This window comes from Idiotropiscis lumnitzeri, chromosome 9, assembly GCF_059441095.1.
Source record: "Idiotropiscis lumnitzeri isolate Australia: NSW breed Sydney's pygmy pipehorse chromosome 9, RoL_Ilum_1.0, whole genome shotgun sequence".
NCBI lineage: Eukaryota > Metazoa > Chordata > Actinopteri > Syngnathiformes > Syngnathidae > Idiotropiscis > Idiotropiscis lumnitzeri.
In genome coordinates, this window is record NC_142399.1 from 7,227,364 (window position 1) to 7,241,565 (window position 14,202).

At 40.7% G+C, this 14,202-nt stretch overlaps 1 protein-coding gene across 2 annotated transcripts; it reads left to right on the forward strand.

Moving 5' to 3' along the window:
* Positions 1–1,595: 1,595 nt before the first annotated feature.
* On the forward strand, positions 1,596–9,638 carry wnt8b (wingless-type MMTV integration site family, member 8b). Of its 2 annotated transcripts, none has more exons than XM_088304517.1 (6): positions 1,596–1,666; positions 3,081–3,114; positions 4,591–4,729; positions 5,643–5,768; positions 6,418–6,560; positions 8,013–9,638. In XM_088304517.1, the coding sequence occupies exons 1-6, from the start codon at positions 1,596–1,598 to the stop codon at positions 8,580–8,582; spliced, it is 1,083 nt and encodes a 360-aa protein (XP_088160643.1). In that variant the 3' UTR covers positions 8,583–9,638. The 2 variants fall into 2 exon arrangements, with proteins under 2 accessions (XP_088160643.1, XP_088160642.1); XM_088304516.1 differs by having other exon boundaries at positions 1,599–1,666; positions 5,631–5,768.
* Positions 9,639–14,202: the final 4,564 nt, after the last annotated feature.

Consider the following 14,202-nt stretch of genomic DNA (forward strand, 5'->3'; position numbering starts at 1 on the left):
CCACATTCTTGATTTTCAATGCTTAAAAAACAGACATATATCAGGATGAATCCGTTCTTTTAAGCATTCCTTTTTTATCCTAATCCAAAAACATCCTTTGAAAGTATTTTTGTCCTAATCCTAATTTGCACACCAGTAGGTTGTACTTCCAAGGAGAGGGACCTGCATGCATGCCGGGATTTATTTGGGCACATGAATGTATGAGGGGCCACTCTTGCATGCATGCAAGTGTCGGCACCGTCTGGATTTGCGATGCAAATGTCATCAGTGGTGATGAACAGCCAATCGTTGTCGCGACATACGTCGTTTTGAGGTTACGAACACCCATTGATTTTTTTTAATTTGATCGTTTCATTGTATTCGTATAAATGATGCACGTCCCGATTTACTTTGCTGCGGTATGAACAGAATTCTGTCTTACTTTCCTGCTAACTTTTATAACCTAAACATAAAAACAAATTATGTGAATGGGGAAAAAATGTAAATAAAATAAATCAATGAATAGACGACATAAAAAAACTTCTAACAAAATTTTATAAAGGATAAATTTCAGTCAATTTATACTGACGGCTTTCTGTTTTAAGCATTACGTATTAAGCATTTTAATTCTGGGGATGGATGAATTTGAAAATAGAAAGTATTGCTGACGTTTTTTAAAAATAATATTTTCAAATGTATTTAAAAATAAAGAATGAAGTTTTACAAAACCGTACCGAGAAACGAGGACCCAAAGCAACTGTTTGTTCGCAGTAGAATATTTTTTAAAATTTTTTTTATTTAATATGAACAAATATAAACAATTGAAAGAAATGTGGAAACAGCATATAATTTTTAAAGTAATATTTTTATTTCATGTTTAAATAAATAAAAATACAAAAAAAGTTGCTGTTGCTCTTGCTCCATGCTTAAATCAACTAAGTAATGAATCAGAATATTAAAAATGGCAATCCTCATTTGTATAAGAAATACAATGACAATTAAAAAAACAAAACAAATGTAAAATAATATAATACCTTTTACATTAAAAAAAATAAAGTACGAGTTGTCGTCAAAGTGACGGGACTCCGCCGTAAACCGTTATTATTTTTTTTAAAATATTTTCCAATCCAACACGACGACTCTCGGAGCATCCTACAAAAGAAGAAAAAAAACAACTTCACCGTTTTGACGTAACGACGTCATTACTGATCGAATCCCAAACACATTTTGTGTTTTATCTACACAACATGTACGTCGCCTTAATCCCTCCTGACAACCACTTGGACGATTTTTTTTTTTTGGGGGGGGGAGTGTTGCACTTTTTCTTTTCGTCGTGGATTAAGCAGATCGTCCCTGCCGGCCGGCCGGCCCTCGAGGCCCAGGGTGCCCCTTTTGATCATCTCAGTCTCCTCTCACCACCGACTCTTGGGATTGGCCGCGAGGGTAAGAAGAAGGGGGAAGGTGGGGGAGGCAATCTTTAATTAAGCAGATAATCTCTTGTTGAGGAAGAGAGTGGCTCCATTTCAGAGCACCCCCTCCTCATCCTCCTCTTCCTCTTCCTCCTCCAGTTTGCAGGAGAAGCTTTTCAGTCTCCATCTCCGTCGTCACCTGTCAGCATGTTCATGTATTGGGAGGTTTGCTTCTACATTTTCATCCTGCTGGCGCACATGAGGTCCTACTGCTGCTGGTGAGTGCCTTCCCCCTCACTTCCTCTCCTTCTTCTTCTTTTTGTAAGTGTTGATAGAGAACACTGCAAAAAGATGACTTGCTCTGGTTTTGCTGTTTGTCATGTTTTAGGCCAAACGAGCTGACACATTACTCACAAATTCCCCAATATACAAATATTGTGAATGAGAGCATTGCAGAAATTAAATGTATTTTGTAATATGATGATTTCAAATTTAAAATACGTATATCATCCAGCCATGATCAGTAAATTAAACGTAAAATAAAAATAGGAAGCAAATAAGTAGACTAGGTAAGAAACCAAATTAGTAATCTTTTGATCTTTTGAGTTATTATTGTAACCTAAGTATAGAAATAAGTTAGCAAATAAGTATGCACAGTAAGTAGATAAATAGGCAAGTAAGTAAACAAAGCAAATAAATAAGTAAGTAAATTAATAGATTGGCACACAAGTTATATTTTAGTTAAAAAAAAATACACATAAAAACCCACACATAAAATCATCACAAATACAAAAAAGTAAAAACTAAACAAATACCCCATTTTAATTATTTAAAAAAAAAAATAAAAACACAAATCTATTCTGAACTAGTCTAAACTATTAAGTATTTGTCATTAATAATAAAACATAATTTGCTGGTATCTGGCAGAATCTTCATACCCTAAGAATGATTAATTTTCAGGAGAGCCCAAACCATTCTCAACACTTTAGGTCAGTCAATAAATATCACTTGATATTTATTGTTTATTAATTAGTAACAATAAATATTATTAACATATATATATATATATATATATATATATATATATGTGTGTGTGTATATATATATATATATATATATATATATATATATTCACAATTTATTCTATTGGTCATATATATATAAATATATATATATATATATATATATATATATATATATATATATATATATATACACACACACATATATGTCCACTGAATTGAAGCGTGAACAAATGTGATTATTTCGGGGGCGCTGGAACAGATTAGGGACATTTCCATTCGTGTCAGTGGGGAAAGATGACTTGAGATAGAAGCGTTTTCAATGACTGACAAGGCAAATTAAACTTGTATCACAGGGCGCCACTGTTTTACAATCGACGATACTGCAGGTGAAATTTGAGTTGTCAACGCAGTCTGCTCTTCGTTTGTTGTTTGCATAAAATTCATTTCACCTTTCCTCACTCCAAACGACTTGAAATGATTTCCCGTTCATTTCCTGACGGATGTTACCAAGTTGTCAGTAGTGTATAGAATCAGCATCAGCAATGTGACTATTATGGGATATTTCCGTCCATGTCGGTTGTGTGTGACAGTTTCCCATGCGCTAATGAGCGGAATGTGTTATGGACACTTAGCTTCCCGGAGTTGAATAAGCTGTCTCCTTTTCCAGGTCAGTGAATAATTTCTTGATGACTGGACCCAAGGTAAGCCAACTTCCTTTTGATCTCTCCTTCCCATCCCCACAGAAAACATGCTCCTGCTTTAGCTTTTTCCTCTGAATGTGTGTGTCTGTGTGTGTGTGTGTGTTTCTTCCTCCTTTTGTGTGGCACCTATGTAGGATTAATGAAGCAATATTCATCCTCATTCTTTCCCCTCCTGCATGCGTACACTTGACCTTATTGAGAGGTGGTGTGTGTGAATGTGTGTGTGTATATGCACGTGTGTGTACGTGGGCGTGTATGTGCGTGTGTAGCAGCGGATGAATGTGTTAAGAGGCAAGGGCGGCTATTGCTTTAGTGGGTGGTCATCATTAGCGAGGCTCTGGGCCCCCATGTGTGTGTGTGTGTGTCTAAGTGTGTTGGGGTGTCTGTGTGTGTGTTTCAGGTGCTACACTCCAACTCAGTAAAAAAAAAAAAAAAGGCCACTTGAGACATATTAGCTGTATGATCATTCACACGCTCACAATGCATTTGAGACCTGATCCATCTCTCAATATCACGTCACGATTATAGAAATCAACTGTGAAATTCCTGCGGAAATACTGAAAGGGCCTTGATGACTCTTGCAAACCCGAAAGGCGTTTTTGCAAAGGCTTTGTGGTGAGGCGGGCTTGCTCTGTTTTGCTATTTGAGTCTTTAATGTCAATGAAAAGCTCATTTTTTTTAATGGTCTAATTACAAAGGAGTAGAGAACGTAAATAAATAAATTAAATTTAGAAAAATTTTGTTTTGAATTTGGAACGGTTTGAATTGGTAAAAAAAAAAAAGCCCAAAATGTTAATTTTGAAAAGAAATAATAAAGAAGGAATTAAAAACATTTTAAAATTTGAGTGGTTTGAATCAGGCAAGAAATGTGGAAATAAGAGAGAAATATTGGAGTAAAATCTTAATTTGGGGGCTTTTATTATGACAAAAACAAAACTGGAATAGCTGAACAGTTTTGTTGGAATGGTTTGAATCAGTTCATTTTGGACTTTTATCTTGAAAATGAGAAATAATCTTTTTTTATAGGAGTGAGATCAACATATTAAAGTTGGAATAGTTCATCATAAAGTGCAGAAATTAGAAGTGCTACCCTCTGAAATTTACATTTTAGGCTTTGAAATTTAAAAAAAGTCATGTAAAAGCTCACATTTATTAAATACTACAGTTATTATATTTCCTTAATATATAAAATAATTTTGAATACAGTAAACTGTGTCTGCCCACGTACATGTGCCTTTAAGAGGCGGGGCCTGGTAAGGTGGGCTTGCGTCATTGACCGCCGTGGCTCACAGCAGTTTTTGCTCAAGCGTGCTCACAATGTTTTACTGTTCTCCCGGGCAGTCAATAAATGTCTGAAAAGTAAAATCTCCTTTCCCACATACAAGGGCATACAGTAAGTACGTAGACTGTCTGAGCCAACTCTTGTCTTGGATCTGTGTGTACATTCACGGACTCATTGGGTTTTGCCCCGTGCAGGCGTACTTGATCTATTCCAGCAGTGTGGCGGCGGGGGCCCAGAGCGGCATCGAGGAGTGCAAGTACCAGTTTGGATGGGATCGCTGGAACTGCCCTGAGAGAGCTCTGCAGTTGTCCACACACAGCAGCCTGCGCAGCGGTAAGTGCAATGCAGACAATTTGGCGCTCTGTGTCTTAGGAGGAATGTTTTGTCACGTACTAGCGCCACAAGTAAAACATTCAGATGTTTTTTTTTCCATTACTAGTAGCATTTTATGATATATCACACAGTTTTCACCTTGACAAGATGGCCGCTGGAGTGAGACAATGCAGCGCGCTGAATTGGACAAAAAGCATACTAGTACCGTACATTGACCAATATTAATTGAATTCTCAAAGAGCTTTTCATAGCCACCATTCCCAGTATACGACTGCTACTTTCCTTTTGTCGCACGTGCCAAAACAAACACGCTAATCCAACACTCCCACTGGATCACGGCTGGTCGTGAAAGCGACGCCCAACACCAATTAGCGTCAGGAAGAAGGCCGCATGCTATGCACATGGAATGAAATTTACCAAACGTTTGATTGGGGGTGATAAAGAGCTACAATAAAAGAGATTTTTTTCAAAATAAATAAATGAATCAATAAGTAACAGAGTCTTGATTGACATGATGAGAAACCTTTTACTTGAACTATTTATTTTTGTGTTTGCAGTAATATAGAACTGCACCATGACATAATGACTGTTTTTATTTATCTATTTATTATTTTGTTTCTTTCGTAAAAATATTTTAAACAAATGTTCCATATATATATATATATATATATATATATATATATATATATATAATTACATTTCAGAATTTTAATTCATTAATATTTTAAAATGATAATTATTGCAGATTTTGGAAAAAAATTGTGGGAGGGGCCAAACAATATTTCAAAAATATCTTACATGCTATGGTATGGTGTAAATAAGAAAAACAACAAAAAAACTACAACAACTTAAAGCAGCATCATAGTGGGTTGTAGTATTCTTGTGATGATGTTTAAACAAGTCTCTCTGCCAGCCAATCGGGAGACAGCGTTCGTGCACGCCATCAGCTCAGCTGGAGTCATGTACACACTGACCAGGAACTGCAGCCTGGGGGATTTCGACAACTGCGGCTGCGACGACAGTCGGAACGGACAACGAGGTAAGCGACATCTGATTGTATTGTAAAATAACGTCTGCCGCTGCTCCTTGAATATGACAGATTCTAAAATGTTTTTATCGTCATGCATTTGAACAGAAAGCAACATACAATAAAATACAATTAATCCGTCCTAAAATCTGTCTAACAATTTCTTTAAAATGTTATTTCGGCCTGATCCTGGCACTTAAGCTCACAGCTCCCTCTGGTGTATTGCAGCAACATCGTGAGGCTCTCTCTGGAGATATTAACGGTGAAGACAGCTTGAGAAAAAAAAAGCAACTCTGTAGACACTAAGGAAATGGAGATAAATCCTATATTTACCAAAATGTAATTCACATCCTCAGAAAACAAGGAAATATGTGCCTTTAAAGACATTTTGACATTATGACTTAATAATATTGCTCATGTTTATTGCTCTTATATATAACTAATATTGGAATAAAATAATATTGGTGTAATAATAATTCAATAATATTTGTCAAATTGATTTTTAAAAGAAAATTCAAAAGGTTATATCTTTTCTGTTATCGATAGAAAATGGACCCAAATATTTAACAACCATACTACAGCTTACACTATGATCTTGATATTTTATCTTATTGCCATTAAAGAGAAGTTTTTGTGTGTTGTTTTTTTTTTTTTTCCCCAGGTGGTCACGGTTGGTTGTGGGGAGGCTGCAGCGACAACGTAGGCTTCGGCGAGGCCATCGCCAAACAGTTTGTCGACGCTTTGGAGACCGGCCAGGATGCTCGAGCGGCCATGAATCTGCACAATAACGAAGCTGGCAGGAAGGTACGTTTTAACATCCACGGATGGATTCGTAGAGATGTTGATACTTTTGGGACTCCTTCTCGGCCCTGCAACTAATTTCATCCGCCCCCCCCCCCCCCCAAACCGTCTCAGCGAGTGTGCCACCCAAGCATCGCCTTTCACACGGCTATAAGTGAGGTGCCACTCGTCCTCCGATCATAACAGTGTGTTCGCTGTACCAGAAGGGCCTATTTACCGGCTCTGAATGACAATCCCTCAACTCGAGAATCGCTGGTTCGCCGGCGTGCAAGCCTAATTGGAGATCCAGGGGAGCCAGACATTGCGCGACGTTCCGTATTATCCCCCCGTTTTTTAAATAAGTGTTTAGTTTTATTCTTGCAATAAGGATCCCACATTTATGTTGGTCTTTGTCCGTCTCCGGAGGCAGTCTGAGGGGACCACAGGCGTGCAGCTGTAGTGCTCTTTGTTGACGATGCCTTTGCAACCCCCCGCCGGGCCCCGGGATCCCCACGGCACCTGGAGCATCATTGTAACAGAAAAAAATTGGGAACAGAAAGGGGAGGGGGAAAAAAAATCCTTTTTCATATCCTCACTCAATGGGACTCTCCATTTGGGTCTTGTCACTCTCAGAAAACATGATGATAATGAACAGGCTAAATAAATACTGCCGTTTCGTGGAGGGGGGGGGGCACGACGGGTACGCGATGTGGAACCTTTGCAGTGACAAATAGAAAAAGAGGACGTCCTCTTTTCAAGCGGCAGATGCTTTGTGTCGGGTAAAGTCAGGAAGCGCCGACGACAACAAAAACACAGCCGAAGACCTTGAGGCGGTCGCCTTTTTCTTTTAACGCGAGTTCAGGCTTTTTGTTTTCCTCGAGTACGCCGTGTTGAGAACACAAACCATTCGTTTGAAAAGACCCCAGTAAGAGGACACTGAGCATGCCGTCTGGAAACTTTTATTTGGGTTTGGGGATGGAGTTTTGGTATGTCGTCTGTCGACAGTCTTGCGATCGAATTTGTTTAATAATTTACGACATCCACTTGATGAACCTCAAGCCAAACATGAACAAGAGACAAAGGGAACCAAGACGTAACAAGGAACAAAGCTAAATTAATATTTTATCAGAAATAATATTTCCTGATCGGTTACGTGAAATTATGCACAGTTGTCCCTCACCATATCGAGGGCTCTCTATATCGTATATTTTTTTTCACCATTTCACAGGATTTAACAAGCATATTCATACACGAACTAATTCTCAGAGACTCTGAACATGCAGACTGGCTAGTCTCACACATTCAAAGTCACAGATACTACAGTGGTGAACGTGACGATTGCGATCTCAAGTGAACCTAAAGTGCGTATTTGTTCACACTAGCGCTTATGATTTTCCAAGGCACGTCTGACGATTTCCCACGGTTGCGAATCGCCGTCCAATTTAACGCTCACCAGCTGGTTTATTCCGACTGCAGGCGGTGAAGGGGACCATGCAGAAGACGTGCAAGTGCCACGGGGTGTCGGGGAGCTGCACCACGCAAACCTGTTGGCTCCAGCTGCCCGAGTTCAGGGAGGTGGGCAACTACCTGAAGGAGAAGTACCACAGAGCTTTCAAGGTGGACCTCCTCCGCGGCGCCGGGAACAGTGCGGCCAGCCGGGGGGCCGTGACCGAGTCCTTCAGCTCCATCTCCCGCAAGGAGCTGGTCCACCTGGAAGACTCGCCCGACTACTGCTTGGAGAACCGCACGCTAGGCCTGCCGGGCACTGAGGGCCGCGAGTGCCTGAAGAAGGGCAAGAACTTGAACAAGTGGGAGAAGCGCAGCTGTAAGAGGTTGTGCGGCGAATGCGGCCTGGCCGTGGAGGAACGCAAGGCTGAGACGGTGTCCAGCTGCAACTGTAAGTTCCACTGGTGCTGCGCGGTCAAGTGCGAACAGTGTCGAAAGACAGTCACCAAATTCTTCTGCGTGAAGAAATCAGGCGCCAGGGGGAGGAACGAGAGTGCGGGCGGACGACGTAAGACCCTCAAGCCCGGCAAGAAGCACTGAGCCGCACCCGGGAATACTTTGGGTCATATGGACGGAAAAGCTGTACATTTCCAGAAAAAAAAGACAATCTCAAGACAACTGCTTGGAAAATATACTGTGAGACAATTAGGTGACAGAGTGGTGAGCACTTCCACTTCACGGATCAGAGGTTGAGAGTTTGAATCCAGGCTTTGAGGAGCGGGACTCAGTTTCCTCCCACATTCCAAAAAGACTCAGGTTAGATTCACGGAAGACTCAAAAATCACACGTGTCAAACTCTAGTCCTCGAGGGCTAATATCAAACATGTTTTAGATCAGGCGTGGGCAAACTACGGCCCGCGGGCCACATGCAGCCCGTTAAACGTTTCAATCCGGCCCGCCAAACTTGAAAAAAATTAAATTAATAAAACTTGTAAATGTTTTATTTTCTAAATACTGCGTTTTCCAAATATATATATATTTGTTGTAATGCTTTTGTTCACTTTCATTTAAAATTAAATGTATTTTTTTTTTCTCCGATGAGGTGAGGTTACCAAAACACTCCTGGTCCGGCCCCACTGTCAAATTTTAGAACCCATTGTGGCCCGCCAATCAAAAAGTTTGCCCACCCCTGTTTTAGATGTTTGAGCTTGCTGATAAGTTGATCATTTTATAAATTGTCCGTCAGTGTGAATGTGAATCGTAACCTGTGATTGGTTCTCACACCAAGGCCATCGGGATAACCTCCAGCTCGTCGTAACTTGAGTGAGCATCCGGTAGAGAAAATGGGTGGACAGTTTGCGGTCTCGAGAAGGATGAAACCGGAGTATATTCGTTAGTTTCCCCGGGAAATCTTTTAAAAGCGGTCATATCGGCCGATTAAATCGGCCAGCCGATTAATCGGTCAGGCCCTTTTAAGGACCACCTTACGTCATGACTTCCATGACTTTTTGGAATGGGTCTTTCAAGAACAAATCACTCTGTGAATTGTCTGTGTTGATTCTTCATCATCCAATTCTAACCCGTTTGTTGCCCCCCTTGATGTATTTAAATGTACATAAGATGAAGCACTTTGTACTGTACATTTTTAATTTATTGCACCGCCTTACCTTAGTTGTATTCTTATTAGTTTTGTTTTGTTTTCTATTCAGCTGTAATGAAAGAATAATAAATCCTTCCTGGTATCATTCCGCCTCATCTCGTGACTGTCGTTTTGAAGTAAACATAGCGCGACCCCTCGCATTGTTCACACAAGGGGGTTAGAGTCCTCAAGGTGGGGTCGGGTGGGTCGTGAAAGAAAGGAAAACCCTTCAACTTCTCTCCATCGTGCCTTTCTCAATTTCGGCCCCCCCACAACAAATCCCTCCTGTAACCTCCCTCCGTCTTGGTAATCCTCAAAAGAACGCCCGAGTTTCTTTACTGTTTAATACGAGTTTAATTAACTTTGTCCAGACAGAGTAGTACACCCTGGAGGGGGGGGGGGAGCTCGGAGGAGGCCATGAGGCAAGTTGCCCTTATAAAAATCATCCGGCCTCTAATTTTGTATGCTAATCTCCTTTTTCACGCCGCGCCTCCTTAGCGGTGTGTTCAGGCGGGGGGGAGAGAAATGTTGGGGAAACTTGTGCAAGGCTTCCTGCGGCTGTTTTATCCCAACGGGCCCACCTATTTGGCTCCTTTCACTTCTCTAGGGCCTGCCTTTGCTCGATTTAACAATGCACGCAAGAGCTAATCAGCTCTCTCGGAAATACGCCGCTGTCGAGGAAGGTAATCCCCTTCTTCGGGCGCTCTCAATGGCCCGTCGCCTTCTAAAGGACTTTGGGAAAAGGCTTTACACAGATTCACACTGTTCCCTCAAAAGAAGTTAGTTCAAGTATTGTGCCCCAACAAGTGGCTTTTATAAACACATGCCTGCCAAGCCAGTGGAAGAAGTGCCAGGCCCGACCTGGCAGGGGCCAGTGCATGGCAGCCGAGGGCCAAACTCTTCAGTGGAGAAAGAGAAGATTAGAGGTTCCATTGAAAAAGAAGGGGGGGGGGCTCTGCACCTTCCTCCTTTGGCTCAATAACGTGTCAAGGAAACACCTTGTTGACATCTTATTTAGCAAATCATGATAATCAAAAGACCCCCTCCCTCCTCCGATGATCCCCCGCATGCCCCGGCGGGATCACGCTGCCCGGCATGAAAAGCAGCATTCCAGACATGTTGCCCAGTGGACACTGAACTGTTTTTTTTTTTTTTTTTTTCAACATACATTTGAAAAAACATAGCTTGAATTTTTGTGGGGCTAAAATAGTCATTTAAGTTGCAACAAGTTTAAATATACGGGAATTATTGATATTTATGGCAACAATAATGTTAGCACAATAAAACGAGCCAGTTGCTTGCTCCAAAATATATATTTTTTTTAGACATTTTGCCAATTTTTATTAATCCAAAGTCTGTTTTTTAGGTGTGGACTTTGTATCTTCTTCCGATGCTTTCATGAATTTTCTCCTGGTACCGCGTTTTCCTGCTGTTTTAAAAAAAAATGTGCATGCTAGGTTAATTGAAAACTATAAATTGTCCTTCGCAGAAAATGTGAGTGAACTTTAAATCTTCATTTGAGAAAACAAAAAAAACTAAAAAAATTCCCCAAATGGTTCAAATTTCAGATTTAACCGAAATAATTATACGGGTTAAGTGATAAATACAATTGATTTGTTTCCCTTTCCCTTTAAAGGTTTCACAAAATAACTTATTAATGAGAGTTATACCTCAACTATTAGGTGTCATGGATTACTTCCATTTTTAAAAGTTCATCTGATGTTATTTTTTACTTTTATTGTACCAGATTCTTTAAATATCTTGATGACTTGCTGCTTTATTTGCATGTTTGTAATTGTATCAATATTGCCACGCTAACTTGCTCACTTGCTTACTGACACTCTGCACTGATATTTTTATTTTATTATAATGATTGTTTGTCATACACTGACTTCAAATACTGGAGGCAAATTTCCACAAGATTAAACAAATCCATCCAGTTACTGTCCGCTTCAAGTTTATCCTGTTGAGCATGTATTTATCTTCAAGTGGAAAAAAAGTCAAGCAGTGCTTTATGTTGACCATGACTCAGACACACAAACATTTGCCCCCACCCAGCGGGCGACGTGACCTCCGACCGAGAGGTCTGAAGTTCCATGTTAGCTGGCTGGCCCTGCCATGTCCAATTTGCCAACATGCATGAGCACAAGGTGGCGGGGGAGAGATGGACGACAGCGAGCAGGAAGTGCCGAATTTCAGACAATCTTCTTTCTCAAACGTTTGTTCACCAGGACTTTTCCTTAGTAGGCGAGTACAGACCAATTTCTCAAATGTTTGAGAAATGTGTCTTTTTTTTAAATGTTGAAACAAGGTATGACTAGTTTTTATTTTATTTTATTTTATTTTTTTGCTTGTCCGCCATGTTGGAGGCCCAGATCAGAGATTAGCTAGGAAAGATAGATTTTTAGATTTTTACTTTGATCCCGCCTACTTAGGAAAAAAAACAACCAAAATGATTGCAATGTGCTTTTACATTCAGAAACCAGCATTATATAATATTAAAATTTTTAAAAACTTAGAGTAATAACTATTTGAAATCCGTATTGCCTCTGCGCGTTCTGGATTCAGGTTGCTAGCTTGCTAAAAAATAGCATTCGAACAGTTAGCATGTTAGCACTTGAGCGATTAACGTTTATAAATAACCTCAGGGCCCAATTTAAAATCCTTATCACTCAACCTCAGTTTTTTTCTGTGCTGTGTTTGGAGATTGACTGTGACAACTTAACACGACTGGTCAGTTTGGAGAGGCATAGTGCACTTCCCTCCAATTAATTTCTGATTGACGCTCTGGGGGCTATATTTTGGCTCTGGCACTTCTGTTTTGTGGCAATCTGAATAATCAAATGGCACATTTGAACCTTGCGCTAAGTTTCCCAAAAGGTAGGACTGGAGCAGAGCGTGCTTGCCGAGTATTTCAGGATGCACCCATTGAGACAGGTTGCTAGCTCGCTAAATATTAGCATAAAAACAGTTAGCATGTTAGATTTTCAGCTATTCACTTTCAAAAATGCACCTGACCACATTCCACAATTGAAAGTCCTTATTGTAACACTTTAGCACTTTCTGGATTTATGTAGCTTTCTAGATAAATGTTAGCATACAAACAGTTAGCATGTTAGCATTGTATTGACTCTCTTTCACAATAACCTCCTCACGGAGCTCAAGTTAAGTCTTTGTTGCTCTGCCTTTGTGTTTTTTTGTTTTCTGGCTGCTATGTTACCGTTTGTCTGTTAGCATTTAGCAACAGTTTTTCAAAATTGGTGAGATTCTCCTTTTGAGGCCTAAGTTTAAAATAGTCTCGCAAGGCAAACTCAATTTAGCATACATCTTTCGCAAATGCAACAGCTAACAAGCATATTCCAAAATTTTGTGACATTCAAAGATTGTTGATTCTTCTTAGGTAGCAAGCAAAATGAAAAAAAAAAACAGTTTCTAATGCTTGAGAGAATCCCTGACTAATAGGATTTAAGGCTTAGGGGTTCTGGACCTACAACACCTAGAGGGGCGAGGGTCAATATGAATGTGAGAGAAAGCCAACATAGATGAGGAAGAGGAGGGAGGATGTAGGACACGCTATCATGTGCTCCCATTACCCAGAAATCTGTGGAATCCTCGTCACAAATTCCTCAAATACCTGTCTGACTGCGTTCAACTTCCATGGAGGAGTTGAAATAAAAAAAAGAGCAGCGGAGAGAGAGGAGACAATAGTGGTGCGTTATTAGTCAGGATTGAGACACAAGCTTCTACAGGGGAGGGGCGGATGGCGGGGGGGGGGGGGGTGCTCACCGGGGTGGTCAATCTCCGTGCTCATCCACACAAGAATGGGGAAGGAGAGGAGCTGTGGGATCAAGCACAGCTCATCCCACTGATGTGCACAGGAAACACAAGAGCATGGGAACCCACCGGGGAGCCCGCAGCAGTAGTTGAGGTTCCCTGCGGGGCGGAGGTGACTGCAGATCAAGTCAGGAAGAAACAAACAAGGCTCTTCACCTTCAGGCATGTGTTCATTTTGTGGTGCGTCAGGGATATTTTTGGTGCTTTTGATCAAAAGGCAAATAGCACACTTGGCCATGTTTGACAAACTTGCTCAGCTCAAGGCATTAATTCAGTACATATGTAATGTTCTGCTTGTAAGGTCTTTTCACACTGCACTTAGCAACGTGATTGAACCCATTCATTGTGTATGTGATAGAGTACGAGGGCACGAGGACGGAATGCCTTGAAATATTGTTCTATTTGAGAGCGCCATCACGATGACATTCGGAGGGCCCATAGGAGAGCGCAAACAACACTTGACCAACAACCAGGAAAAGTCTTTCTTTTCTTTTTTGACTGGCTGCTATGCAAGCAACTTGCAAGTATGGGCAAGCTTGCACCAGAACACTGTCATCCTCATGTGCTGCCCACAGTGACCACCAAGAAAACTAAGTGCAGTGTAAAAAAGTAAGCCTTTTTTTTAGCCTCTTCACATGACAACGCGGATCAGAAAAAGACGGTAAAGTCAACGGTGGTTAATTGATTGAGATCTTGGAGTTCTATGAAAACACAACGACAGCACTGACTTGGATTAATGTTCACCGT